The sequence below is a fragment of the Podarcis gaigeae genome (genome assembly GCF_964106915.1).
Source record: "Podarcis gaigeae genome assembly, chromosome: 8".
In the NCBI taxonomy this organism is placed as follows: domain Eukaryota; kingdom Metazoa; phylum Chordata; class Lepidosauria; order Squamata; family Lacertidae; genus Podarcis; species Podarcis gaigeae.
This window is the reverse complement of record NC_139684.1, coordinates 4,511,563-4,525,583: the sequence shown is the minus strand read 5'-3', so window position 1 is coordinate 4,525,583 and position 14,021 is coordinate 4,511,563. Positions and strand designations below refer to the sequence as shown.

The 14,021-nt window shown below is 47.3% G+C and overlaps 1 protein-coding gene and 1 long non-coding RNA gene across 14 annotated transcripts in view; both read right to left on the bottom strand.

Annotated features, from left to right (window-relative positions):
- LOC310851240 overlaps window positions 1-14,021 on the bottom strand; it is a 984,470-nt gene that overhangs the window by 196,029 nt on the left and 774,420 nt on the right. The window lies entirely within an intron of this gene.
- Window positions 1-14,021, bottom strand: part of KANSL3 (KAT8 regulatory NSL complex subunit 3) — a 34,634-nt gene that overhangs the window by 19,933 nt on the left and 680 nt on the right. For 3 of the 13 annotated variants that reach the window (XR_014567557.1, XM_083753178.1, XM_083753181.1), the window contains exons 1-14: window positions 13,499-13,634; window positions 12,524-12,808; window positions 11,483-11,653; window positions 10,435-10,525; window positions 9,993-10,178; window positions 8,839-8,970; window positions 8,086-8,202; window positions 6,463-6,564; window positions 6,244-6,315; window positions 4,464-4,538; window positions 4,067-4,224; window positions 2,363-2,426; window positions 907-1,110; window positions 120-285 (exon numbers count right to left, since the gene is read on the bottom strand). Coding sequence is in view for 12 of the 13 variants with exons in the window: in XM_083753178.1 (XP_083609304.1) it covers window positions 120-285; window positions 907-1,110; window positions 2,363-2,426; window positions 4,067-4,224; window positions 4,464-4,538; window positions 6,244-6,315; window positions 6,463-6,564; window positions 8,086-8,202; window positions 8,839-8,970; window positions 9,993-10,178; window positions 10,435-10,525; window positions 11,483-11,653; window positions 12,524-12,741 (1,756 nt within the window). In the remaining variant the exon portion in view is untranslated. Of the gene's footprint in view, window positions 1-119; window positions 286-906; window positions 1,111-2,362; window positions 2,427-4,066; window positions 4,225-4,463; window positions 4,539-6,243; window positions 6,316-6,462; window positions 6,565-8,085; window positions 8,203-8,838; window positions 8,971-9,992; window positions 10,179-10,434; window positions 10,526-11,482; window positions 11,654-12,523; window positions 12,809-13,494; window positions 13,832-14,021 lie in introns of those variants that run through there. The other 10 variants (XM_083753183.1, XM_083753180.1, XM_083753188.1 and 7 more) reach the window with 6 other exon arrangements.

Here is a 14,021-nt window from a genome sequence, read left to right as displayed (position 1 = left end):
TTTCTGAAAGTGGTGTTGCTTGGAGTCAAAACCTGGAACGTTGCCCGTTGTGCAGGCCCCACTCTAAGCATTCCCAGGATGCGAAAAGCTGCCCCACAAAGACAAACAGGCAGACTTACCTTGAGCCTGCTTGTGGGTCAGTGCTGCTGCAGCAGCTTCTGTCCGCTGCACGGACCTCTTCAGCAACTGGGTAGCCCCAATCTGACTGGATTTCTGAACTGATGACACCGTGGCCATTTTAGCCTTAGGGCTGGAGGTGGGGCTGCTGGATACGCTGGAGAGGTCCTGTTCAAGGGAAAAAGCCCCCCCACCCACCCCAAATATCATTATGGGTGCACTATAATGAACATGTTTAGTAATGCTTAGGATCATGGACTTTGAAAACTAATGACATGGCAAGCAATGGACCCCAACACCTCCCTGCTCTCATGCCTGAGTCCCATCCCTGCTACTGGCTCCTCTAATCCACCAAAGAATTATGAATCTTTGCTTCTCTACCCATGGGTCTCACTATCAGCCCTCCTCCACCACCCTTCATATACAGGGCTCGTTGCATCCCTCAGTTCCATGCTCACATCTCACAAGTATGACAAGTAACAAGTGCCCTCAGAACCTAAGCGACCCTTATTATAAAAGCTGGAAATTTGTTTTTTAGAAAGCTAAATGCAAGAAGGAAGAGCAGACTAAGGTGAACACATTTAATCTATGTTTCCAAATGTGGCAGGCCATGCTCCTGTGGTATAGGGTTCCAAAGGTGGACCTGAGAATTGTGTGGGCAATGCCTGGGAAAATCTAAAGCTGCAGTGTGAAGGTGCCAGAATCTTTCTTTCTCTTTTTTTGGCACATTCTGCTGTTGTCACTGCAACTCTTTGCAAGCACACATGCTTCCCCCACCACCGTCATTACCTCTGACCCGGAAGGTGAAGCCGGGACCTTGGCTGCAGGGGAGGCCGGCCGGCTGCTTCTTTCTGGCATGTCAAAGGACAGATCCCGCCTGGCCAAGTCACGTGTCGTTTTCTTCTTCTTCTCAGCGTCTAGGTCCCGAGGGTCAGAGCCCGAATGGCTGTCTGCCCGGGTGAGCACTCCAGTTAGGAAGTCAGCGATCTCATCCTGCAGAGGCAAGAAGACGGGGTTAGGCTCCTAAGAGCATCCACAAAGTAAACGTGCAAATGGTCTAAATAAAACTTCTTGTAGTTCAAATTATTTGCCAACTCAATCACACACTCTCTCTCTCTATTTATATATAGAGAGAGGGAGTGAGTTGGCAAATATATATGCGCATATATATATATATATATATATGCGAGGCCACAACTCCCAGTCCTTCCCTTTATACTTACTTTTACTATTCTTATGCCAACAAAAAATTTAATGTGCTGAAATGTGCTAAGGGGGCCTTCAGAGCAATAGAAGGGATTATGTGCTGGTTCCTGCAGAAGGACCTCTGCCAAAGAGATTTGCTTTCCACTGTGTGGCAGCACAGCGATGAAAACGCAATGCAGCAGGAAGCCATATGGAAGATTAGGAAATTATGGTAGGAGTGACCAGCCTCTTGGTAGACTTCCACACATGACTGAGTGATGGCACTTTTGCACCCTGCTAAAACAGCAGAGAGAGTCTTATGCTGGAGGCCTGAAAGCATTTCCTGCCCAGGCACAGCTTTGTTGCCAGCCTGTGACACCCTTGGCTCCCTCCCAGCAGTGGTGACTCTTGTCTCAAGTGGGCATAATTGCTTTTGAATAGGTTCAAGTGTTTCTCTTGCAACTGACAAGAGACGAAGAGACAAGGGTTTGAGAAGCTTTGGATTCTGCCCATCAAGACCCAAGAGTAGACTGGGCAGGACTTGAAATGCGGAAGTGTGGCTAGATGAGTCAGGTGAGGGCTTACACCGTACTTACACCACTATGAGTAGTTCCATTGAACTTAATGAACTAACAGGTTGAACTAACCTTTGAACTAACAGGTGTATAAATTCCAGTGAGTCTACTCAGAATAGGACTGAGTTGAATAAAATCATAGAATTGTCGAGTTGGAAGGTACCCTCAAGGGTCATCCAGTCCAACCCCCTGCAATGCAGGAATCCCTGGCAGAGGGCCATTGAATCTGTTTAAAAACCTCCAATGGAGGAGAGTCCACCACCTTCCAAGATAGCCTATTCCACTGTTGAAACTACCCTCTACGTTTTGGACCACAGCTCCCATCAGTCCCAGTACCATATGGCAGTACTGGCTGCAGCTGACGGGACCTGTAGTCCAAAACATCTGGAGGACATCAGGTTAGGGTTGGCTTTTTGCCAAAATTATTTAGCACAGAGAAGTGATTAGGACCTCATAATTTATGTCATGTAGGGAGATCTGTTTACCTGTATACACCTGTCCACCATGCTCTGAGTCAGGCCTTCTGATTTCTTTTTGGCTTTGCTAATCCTATTATTAAAAAAAAACAGAAAACCTGTCAAAGCACACACTTCCTTTGATTTCCTTCTCCTTCCCAATTCACAGTCAGAAAGCTGATAGTGGCAGATTACCCCTGAAGGTCAATCTGGTATTACCGGTGTTTCTGTCAACTTTGGACAAACTAACCTGCTCTGGATTTACATGGAATCAAGGCTGACTTGACTTAACTGACTAGAAGCGACACTTGCTTTTCACCAAATACAAACACCAAGAATGCTGATTAAATCTACTGGCAAATGCCAGGGGACTAAGCTAGCCTGTTCAATATGAACCGCACACCCCATTGTTCAAACTGATGTTCACATTCTGTGCCCCCATTTTCTTGTGTACCTTAGCGTCCTAACTTATGGCAGTGAATTATGGGCAGATGCTTTTCGTACAAAGTTCCAGGTCCAGTCTCTGGCATCTCCAGCTAAGGGGTGCTTGAACGACACTGGCAGATGGATGGAGGGACTTAGCAGTCTGACTCAGTGTTAAGGCAGCTTCATGTGTGCGCCGGTGTCATTTCAAAGTTTAAATCAAGACATACATGCCAACTCCTAGGTGCCGAGGTCCCTTTGACCGCCCACAGAATATTTGAGGGGTGGGTGGGTTACCCAAAGTTGCTGGGCATTGCCACTCAAATGGTGTGCATGCACCACATCATGTGACTGATTATGCGCAACGGGGCTTACCTCCCCCCCCCCCGCATTTTATTCAAGTTGACACTCCTGAATCAAGATTTGTTTGAGTTTCTCTGCAGCAGGGATGGAGAAACCTCCGGCTTTGGGGGGGGGGAGGGGAAATGGGAGCACTCAAAGCTTTTCACCACACTCTTTCCCCAGCTCACAGCCCTTGCTAGTCCTACTTTGCACCTTTCTTGAGAGTTTGCAACTCTGGACTCTGATAATGCCTTCTGCTGGCCTAGATGAAGGATAGAGAAGAGTATCTGCATCTAGGCTACTGTGCAAAAGTAAGATTTAGATTCCTTGCTGTACCCATTTTTGCCTCTGGCTCTGTCCACCAACGGGCATACAGCCCCCAAAGATTGCCCAGAAAAGAGAGTGGTCCATGGGCTGAAAAAATTTCCCCAGACCCACTCTAAGAACATTAAGAACCTGCTGGATCAGAGCAATGGCCCACCTAGTCCAGCCTCCTGTTCTCACAGGGGCCACCCAGATCCCTGAGGGAAACTCGCAAGCAGCACTGGAGCACAAGCACATTCTCCCCATTTTGGGTTTCCAGGAACGGGTATTCAGAAGCATTGTTGCCTCCAACTATGGAGGCAGAGCATAGCCATCATAGCTAGTAGCAACTGACAGCCCACTCCTCCATTAATTTGTCTAATCTACTTTTAAGGCCATCCAGGCAAGTGGCCATCGCTGATTCCTTGGAGGGGGGGAGCAAGTTCCAGAGTTTTATTCATTATTTATTTATTTAACAAAATTTATACACTGCTTGATTGCAAAAAAAAAAACTTCAAAGTGGTTTACAAAAGTGGTTTAAAACCTCTAAGCAGGAAGCAGTTTTAACTTTGCAGGTCAACATACAGTTTCCCTACCAAGGTTCTTTTTTTAACAAAGAACCTCATGGCCTAGATCTAGCAATAAACTCGCCCTGGCTGAACACACCTCAGATTATCATCAGCTCCTCCAACCACGACTAGGCTGTTCTCAGCTCGAAGCTTCTCCCGGAAATCTTCCATGGCTTCACTATTGCACTGAAGGGAGTTCTGACCAATCACAAAAAGAACTGGAGTCTTCATGTCCAGAAGTGGGTCATCAACATCCTGTTGCGCAAAACAACACATCTCTTAGTTTTAGAAGTGATAAGGAGGGCACACTTTGCTGGGCAGAATGCAAGAGCAGCCTTCATATCTGCTACATATTTTTAAAGTAGGGAACCAATATGCAAAGCATTCCTGGTATGTTGTTGGTAATGGAGCCAAAAAAACAATCCACTCCTCACGCCATGCTGTAAAACCAGTTTATTAGCTGACAATTTCAAATTTAGCAATTTCATGCTTACCCCTCTGGGCCCATCCACAGTTAAGAGAGGGAACCCAAGACACACAACAGCACTGACATCCTCCATCACTGAAACCTAGACATGGAAACAAAGGGGTCACATTTCTATGACTACTACAGGATATGTTTAGCCTAGTAAATAAAAAACTGAGAGGAGATATGATAGCCATCTTCTAATATCTCAAGGGTTGCCACATGGAGCTTGTTTTCTCCAGCTCCAGAGGGTACGACCCAAACCAATGGCTTCAAGAACTTCAAGCAAGAGCTGTTTGACAGTGGAACAGACTCCCTTGGAAGGCGGTGGAGTCTCCTTCCCTGGAGGTGTTTAAGCAGAGGTTGGATGGCCACCTGCCATGTATGAACTAGTTGAGATTCCTCCATTACAGGGGGTTGGACTAGATGACCCTCGGGGTCCAAACCAACTCTACAATTCTATTACTCTAGGACTATGTAGCTCAACTGGCAATCCATGCCCAGTAGTCAGGAAAGATGATTCTGTGGCTAATCTGTTACAGTTGTATTTGCTTTTCAAGTACAACAAAGAATAAAACCAGACTTTTCCTTCCTAATGCATGTGCTCACTCTTTCCAAAATGCAGAGTCAGTACAGTACACCTAGAATCTTAAAGGCCCCTATATCTGCACTATACATTTAAAGCACTGCCATGCCCCCAAAGAATCCTGTGAACTGTGGTTTGTTAAGGATGCCGAGAGGTGTTAGGAGACCCCTATTCTCCTCACAGAGCTGCAATTCTCAGAGTGGTTTAACAGTTAGTTCCTCTTCCAAGAAACCCTGGAAGTACTGCTTGCATTGTTAGAGGAGCTTGCTTAGACTAACACAGCCTTCCCAAATCTGCTGCTCTCCAGATGTTTTGAGCTGCATCCAAGGGTACTAAAGGAGCTTGTGGCTGTAATCTCAGAGCCTTTGTCTATGATCTTTGAGAACTCATGGAAAACAGGTGACGTCCCTGCAGACTGGAAGCAGGTAATTGTTGTCCCCATCTTCAAAAAGGGGAAGGGGAAGGAGACACAGGTAATTACTGACCAGTGAGCTTGACACTGATGTTAGAATTCCTGCTCCGTGATTGCAGTCATGGGATTTTTGTCTATCACATGGCGGTGTATGTTTTGGCTCCACAAAGTGGAAAGTGACGGAGACAGGATGTTTGTGTTACTGTGTTCCGTGAAGTGGGACTATTGTCCTTTGTTTTTTCTCTTTGCTGTCTGATGCTAGAGAGAGAGGGAGCCATGTTGCAGTGCTCCGTGTGGGTTTATATGTAAATAAAGTAGATTAGCAAAAATGCTGAGTTGCTGAGGTCTGTTACGCAAACTGCGAACACTCTGCAGATCCCTAAGCGTGCCGGTGTCTGTTGGCATTGGTCGCTGTGATGTTCGGGCAGAAGAAAGCTTTTGAAGCTCCCTAACGACCAGGAGGGAGAGAACATGCCAGTTGGGCACGTGTCTCTGCTAGGGTCCTTATCGAGTGTAGGACAAGCTCTTGACAATCAATACCCTTCCAACTCTACAATTCTGATTCTACGATAATTCTCATCAGGCCCTGCTAGGACAACCAAGCTGTGCTGCCTGGGGCTGATGTGTGCTGTTTTCCTAAGCAGCTGGAAGGTTTCAGGTTGGGGAAAGCTGGGGAGAAGAATACTCTACTTTCAGATCCTATGCCTTTGTTTCCCTTCTGGATTTTATTCTGCACGTACCACACTGCTGCGATTTCCTGCAGTAAACTAGTATAGTAATACTGGAGGTATAGACAAGAGAGCGACATACATGACAGGCCACCAGAGCTCCTGTGTTCCAGCCAATGAGGATTACTGGTTTGTGAGAGAAATGGTTGTGGATCTGGAAAAGAAAGGGAAGACAGGAAATTCAAAAGTTAAGTAATTTCCAAACTGGAAGCCACGCATACCCAAGTGAAAAGTTTTGGATTTATAGAAGCTCGAGGGAAGTTCAACACTACTACTTGGATTTAGCTACTCCTGTACCCACCTCCATAACTTTGCCTCTCACAGCACCAATCATGTGCTCCAGGCACTGCAACACTCCAACACCACTGCCGTTATTCATTAAATGGGTAGCAACAGGGATCACCTGCAAGACAAGCAAAGACAAGCAGATTAAACAGCAATTCTATCACAGTCCAAGTTATATTGCAACCAAAAGTTACATCTGTGAATATCACTGGAGGGCGAAAACACAAAGATCTGGGACTCTGCAAACTGTTGAGTTTGTAAATATCTGGAGTGTCCTACTCCACCTCAATATGGTTCTAGCTTTTTATATGGTGTTGGGCTGAATCCCCCCAACCATACCAGACATTTCATGCCTGATGTGGGATTACAAATACCCTACAGAACTGTGGAATTGGAAGAGACTCTAAAAGTCATCTAGTTCAACCCCCCTGCAATGCAGGTAAGGTAAAGGTAAAGGTACCCCTGCCCGTACGGGCCAGTCGTGTCCGACTCTAGGGTTGCGCGCTCATCTCGCTCAAGAGGCTGGGAGCCAGCGCTGTCCGGAGACACTTCCGGGTCACGTGGCCAGCGTGACTAAGCGGCATCTGGCAAGCCAGCACCAGCGCCACACACGGAAATGCCGTTTACCTTCCCGCTATGAAGCGGTACCTATTTATGTACTTGCACTTAGGGGTGCTTTCGAACTGCTAGGTGGGCAGGAGCTGGGACCGAACGACGGGAGCTCACCCCGCCACGGGGATTCGAACCGCCGACCCTGCGATCAGCAACTCCTAGGCACTGAGGTTTTACCCACAGCGCCACCCGCGTCCCCTGCAATGCAGGAACCACAGCTAAAGAATCCATGACAGATTGGCCAGCCAACCTCTGCTTAAAAACCTCCAATGAAGAGCAGTCCACCACCTTCTTAGGAAGCCCAGTCCACTGTCAAAAGAGTTCTTACCATCAGAAAGTTATTCCCAATGTTAAGTCAGAATTTTCTTTCTTGTCATTTGAAGCCACTGCTTCGGATCCTACCCTCTAGAGCAGCGGAAAACAAGCTTGCTCCATCTTCCATGTGACAGTGACAGCCCTTGAGATATCTGAAGATGACTATCTCCTCTCAATCTTCTTTTTTTGCAGGCTAAACATGCTAACTCCCTCAACTGCTTCTCATCAGGCTTGGTTTCCAGGCTCTTTATCATCTTGGCCACCACCTTCTGCACATTCCAGCTTTTCAATATCCTTCTCAGACTGTGGTGCCCAGAACTGGGCATAGTATTCAAGGCGGGGTCTTACTAAGGCAGACTAGAGTGGTACTATTACTTCCCTTGTTCTGGATACTATACTTCTGTTGACGCAGCCTAGAATTGCATTAGCATTTTTTGCTGCTGCATCACACTGTTGACATGACGCCCAGAAGTGTCCCCCATTCACCTGTTACCTGCCCAGGGATTTCCCAGTACTTCCACTTTCATGTGTGCCTGATCTCCCTCTCCCGCAAATGGTTATTCTACACTTGTTTTCCATCTAAATCCAATCCAAGAAGGGAATGTGAGTCTACAGGAGTCTGTGGGGTCCCTGCAACTGCACTGAAGGCGGGGAAGGAGGGGACATAGCTTGCTGTAGGAGAATGAGAACAGGGTGGTGAAGAGACACAAACCTTTCCCAAGCAAGAGAGTTGTGACTGCCAGAATCGATGCCGCCGAGAAGTGGGAAACATTGAATTGGAGGGTCCAGAAGATGCCAACAGGATGAGGGGAGAACCAGGCAACTTGCTCTTGGGAAAACAAACAAATCCAAGAGGTTTTAAAAAAGCTGCTTCTCAAAGAGGCTCCAGCCCCTTCAACAACCACGTCTCCAAACACGGTTGCTCTGCTGAGATACAGTTTAAGTCTTGACAACCAAAGCTGTCTTCAGCCAAGGGAAGACATTCTGTACTGTCTTTGGGATTTTAAAACCACCAGCCTTTTCGCAATTTAGCAGCTAAATATATCTGCTGCCCTCCCCCAACTGACTAATTCAGAGGGGAACAAGCAATGGCCTTTTTAAACCTCAATTTTTATCTCTGTTATCTGCTAGCTCCCAGCCACCTCCATTTCCACGTGTCTGCTCTCTTCCTTCTCCTGGCAAAAGCCCACTGCAACAGAGTGCCCTCTCAGCTCATCTCATTATCTAGGCCAAGGTTTGGCTTAATGTGTTGTCTGAACTTTGTATTGTGGCTAAAGCTCTCTCCTCGCTAACCACAAGCTACAGCCAAGAATAAGGAGGAACAAAGTGGCTGATAGCTGCATTCCGGGAGCTGGCATGTTTGCATGTGAACCTACTCTTAAAATAAAAATGAAAAACAGCAGCAGCAGCACAGAAATAAAACCCAGGACCCCCTCCTCTTCCTGATGGCCCACAAAACACTTACTGGTTTGTTATGTGAAAGGACACCTATGGCTGGATCCCATGGTCGCTTCAGCAAGAGGGAGAGGGCCTCAGCTCCTGCCGCTCCTGTCTTTGCAGTCGAGGACAACAGCATCCGATCGATGAGGATGGGAATCTGAAACACATTGATAAGCATGTGATGGAACTCCAGAACACAGACATCCACTCTGCATAGTGACAGGAAGACATTGGGACTCTATAGCTGGTTCACTATTATTAGTACATCAATGGTTAAGGGCTGCCAAATAGGGGTGGCGGATGACGACTAGAGACCTCCTGAAGCAAAAAGGCTCTCTAGCTTCCACTTCCCTTATAAAGGATAACAGCTGAGAGATTTATACATGAGTAGCTTATACATGAGTATTACTCCCAAACAAACACACACAGGAATTCAAACCTACAGTATCTTAAAGGAGAGATTTGTGTTCGCTCTTTTCCTAGCACTTAAGTAGCATTAACCTGAAAGGTCAGCATTCATTTACAATTAGAATTATATGGAATTCAAATTGTGGTATAGTATGATCAGGCCTTGCATGGGGGTTACGTTTCACAGATGAGGTGCACATGCAAAAATGTGCATACTCAAACCACACTCTTGGAACGTCCCCCATGGAACCATGCTTGCCTCCCAAGCTCTCTACTTTGCTTACCAGGCTCTGGAATGCTTAAATGGGAACTCAGACAGTCCCAAGACATCCTATGAAAGCATCCTAGAGTCCAGTAAGCAAGGCTTCTTTTTGCGCCAGGTTTTCTGTGCAATTAATTTGTGGGATTTCAACCTTATGCCTTTCAACCACACAAGGTTGAAATTATGCAAATTAATTGCATACACAATGCAGTCATACTATACAATATGTAAGAAATAAAAGCAATAAAAGCAGTGTTTCAAAACCAGGCAACATCTAGCACAGCACATTACAATAGCCCCAACAAACAGAAAAAGGATAAAGTGGTCCACTAAGACCTTCAGAAAATGTCAAGTGGTTGGGAGGGGGAGTTTGGGAACCACTGGTTTATAAGGAAAAGAGGTGGCACCTTCTTTTAAGTAGAATGCTTTGCCTAAAGAAGAAACATGGAAAGAAGTATTAAAAAGTTTTTTTGGGGGGAACCCTTCCCCAACACATCATGTTCACTCACCTTTCCTTTAAGAGTCTGCAGGGCATCTAGGTAAGCAGCCAGCATAGGCAAACTAAGGGTTTCCACCAGCGTCGAGTGAAGCCACTGGATCAGCTTGGTATCCCAGCTGATGCTTGCCAAAGCCTGACGGACACGCCGGGCACATTTGTCCACTGCTATCCTCCTGAGCACCGGTTCGTTGCAAGCCTGTTGGAAAACAGAGGAGAAGGACCCAAAGTGAGGTTGCATAACAAAGTGTGCTGACTGCAGAACAAAACAGCAGTGACAAAGCCTGGAGTTACAATGCCTATGTCTGAGATGTCAAAGTAGAGATGAGACCTTCCCGACTTCATGGGACAAAACACAGAGATACAAAGGGCACCAAACATTTAATAAAATGGGCAACCTGTCAGAGGGACTAGAAGCCCAGAAGAGGGCAGAGCAAGAGCAATGCTATTCTTACCCCTTCATTGGCTAACCGGGCCAGCCTGTCAGACTGTAAAGCTTTGAGGATTTTATTGAACAGCTTATTCTGGGCTATTGTCCAGCCAGATCTGCAAAGGAAAAAATCAAGTTAGCAGTTCACCTTCAAGGTCAGCCTGAGGGCAGAATTCTCACATGCAAATCATGGGCAGAACCACAAGCAAAAGTAGGTGGAGCAGTTCACACAAATATGACTTTTGTAGAAAAGGACAGTTTCTAGATACATTTGAACACACCTCTCTGTTCTCAATCTGGGCAGTCAAAACACATTATGAGAGTTCAAAAAGACATTTCAGCCAGGCAAAAGCCACCAAGGATGGTGCAGTAGGGCAGTGAGGGTGTGGCCTGGGGGAGTCCCAAGGGCCAGCTAGAGAGTCTTGGAGGGCCACCTTCAGCCCCCAGAGCCTGAAGTTCCTCACCCCTGCTCATGTTAAACAAAACTGCAGCTGGAGGCACCCAAAGAGTACTGATTGTGGCCTAGATCAGATGGAAGAGGAAACCATGGTTTGATGCTACAAGAATGGGCAATTGTGAGCCCTGGACTCACCCACTCCCCTGCATTCTCTCCTCTTTTACCTGCCAAAAATGGAGATCAGAAGCCTGTGTTCTTAAACTAACCAGAGTTTCCTGTGGCATGTCTATAACTACGGTTGGCAAGAATAAGCCAGGACTGAACCACTATCTAAATAAGTCACAGTTTTCATTCATTGATGTGATATCCAGGCAGGAAATCATCCTGTATGAAGCAGTTGCAAGTTAACCACAAAAACGTTTGGCAAACACACATGCACTCTCCCAAGGCCCACTGCTAACCCAAAATGTCTACACACACCTTGCAACAATGATCTGCATTCACTACCCAAGGATTTTGGAATTAAAGCCGACTTGCAGAACCCTGAACACTGCCTAGTCCCAAATGATCTCCAGGCTCAAAAAGCAAGAAAAAAAGAAAAAGAAAAAAAAAAGAAAAAAGGAAATGGCACCACCAAAGCATAAAACAATATTCTGTCCACTCCCCAATTTATTACCTGTTCATATGCTCCTCCCAGTCATCAGGTGGAGGTGGCGTATCAGTGTCTGTGCGGGCAAATATCACATGGCGCTCACACTCATTCATCACAGTGCGGGCTTTCTGGTTGTCGTAGAGTGGAAGAGGTGTGGGAGTCACTGTTTCCACATCAATGGGAACATCTGCCTCACTGAAAGCAGACAAGGCAAGGACATGTCATGGAATAGAGCAATCAGCCTCCGTTTCCCACCCCATAAAAGCTATATGTACCTGCAATACAAAGGATCACATTGAGCAAAAAGGGAGCTCTGGTTAAATGGGTAAGCTGGGGTAAATGGGAAGCTGAATCGGAACAAAGGTCCTGCTAGCTCGGCTTTGTCTACATTGGTTGACAGTGGATCTCCAGGATTTCAGATGGGGAGTCTTCCCCAGCACTCCCTGGAGATGATGCTTGAGGGGGTTATTTCTTGCCGGGGTGGCCCTTCCCATTTCACCTGAGGCAAAAGAGTTAGGTGCTGCCCTGTGCATGCTATGCACCCCCTTTACCATCTCTACCAAAGCCTTGCTTAGCAATGTTATGCAGCTGTGGCTTCCGGCGAAATCTCACTAGAACTCAGAAGCTGCCGCAGCCACTTCTCCTCGCTTCTTCAGTGGCAAGACAGGTCTGCCCATGGAGGAGCCCCTTGGATTCTGCTACCTAAGGCAGCTGCTTCAGTCTACCTCATGGATGGGCCAGCCCTGTGCCTGGGCCCTTCGGCAGGCAAAAGCCGGCATTCTACTACAGTCGTACCTTGGAAATGGAACAGAATCCATTCTGGAAGCCTGTTCGACTTCCAAAACATTCGAAAACCAAATCATGGCTTCTGATTGGCGGCAGGAAGTTCCTGCAGGAAGTTCCCATCTCCTGGTCCAGCATAAGTGTTGGTGCCACTGCTCAACCTTTCAGCTTAGTTTGAAAGAAGCACATGCAAATCCTCAGAAGAAGGGTGGCAAATAAAGCAATTACAGATACCTGCACACAAAATATCCCTGGTAACTCTCACATAAAAGTAAAACTCACATGGTGTTGCTATCTTGGTGTCTCTTAGGAGTGACGAACAGCAGACGAGTGGGACGGGCATTGCTGGCATCGGGGTGGGCGCTCCATGGCTTGGCATAGCTGTGGTCCAGGAAGACCAGGTCTAGTTCTCTCTCATGGACCGACAGCTGAAAAAGCAGAGAGGTCCCCATCCTCCGCGCCGAGGTTTGGAAGTCTCGCTCGGTGCCTCGGTAAGACATGTCTAGGTCGTATGTCTCTGCCACTAGCGCTGGCACAATAAACTCTTACGGCTCCACATTCTTGCTGCTAGGGAAGGATAAAGAAAGAGTAAACAGTGTGAAATAATCTGCTTCTTACCCGTGTTAAGCACATGTTCAGCCATCAAATGAAAACAACAATGTGCATACAGAGCCAATGCCCCCATTTTGCTCACTTACTCCAATCGAGTCATTATCTCCTTGACCTATGAATCAGGCACAAAAATCAACACAAAACAATACACCATCAAACTGATGCAATAAAAAAAACCAACCACATGGCGAGTTTTGTGTGTATATTTGTGTGCATATGTGCATATTTCTAGGGAGGGAGTCCGTGGCTTTCACCGGATTCTCCAAGGGGCCTGTGCCCAGACCAGGTTAAGAACCACTGGGTTAAAGTATGACCCAGGTTAAAATCTCTGATTATTCTCGAAGTTCAGTGGATGATATGGGACCAGTAATTTGCTTTCAGCCTAACATACCTCAGAGGGTTGTACCTAAAAATTATAGGATTACCCCGTCGCTCTCTCCAACCTCTGACCAAGGCCACTGAAGCCGCTCACAAACACCCAAGTTCGAAGAGCAGCAGCCAAAAGAGCCCCTGAGCATGTACAAAGCGCCCAGAGAGTCTTCTGCCCCCCCCCTTCCGCCAAATCTGGAGCTTCCGTCAGAAAGGAGCGCTTGATATCGGAACCTCTTTCTGGACCCAGAGAAGGAGCAGCTATTTCTCACCCACCTCCGGCCAGAGAAAAAAGGCGAGGGGGCTCAACGCCGGACCGAAGCCCCGGAACCTCTCGCCGGAATCCAGCCAGGCCTCAGGCCTCGGGCGCATTTGCGCATGCGCGGCGCTCTCCCCTCTCCGGAGCCGCCCGTGACTTTGGAAGGGGAGGGAGAGAAGGAAAACCCGGCCGGCGGATCCCGCGCTGAGTCCTCCCTTTGGTCGGGAGGACGATTCCCGGCACCCGGAACGCGCACAGCTCCGGCGGCCTCTTAGTGAAGAAGAGCCTGAGATTTGCAGGCGCCAGGGATCCTAATGCAACGGTTGCTGCTGGTTTTGTTCAGGAAATCCCTGCAGACAAGCAAAAGGCATGAAGCATAGAAGAACCCCGAGGGTCCAACCCCCTGCAATGCAGGAATGAAAGCATGCATGCCAGGTGGCCACCCAGCCTCTTCTTAATAAAAACCTCCCAGGAAGGCAAGTCCACCACATTCCGGGGGAATTCCTTCCAGTAGCACCTTAAAGACCAACTAAGTTAGTT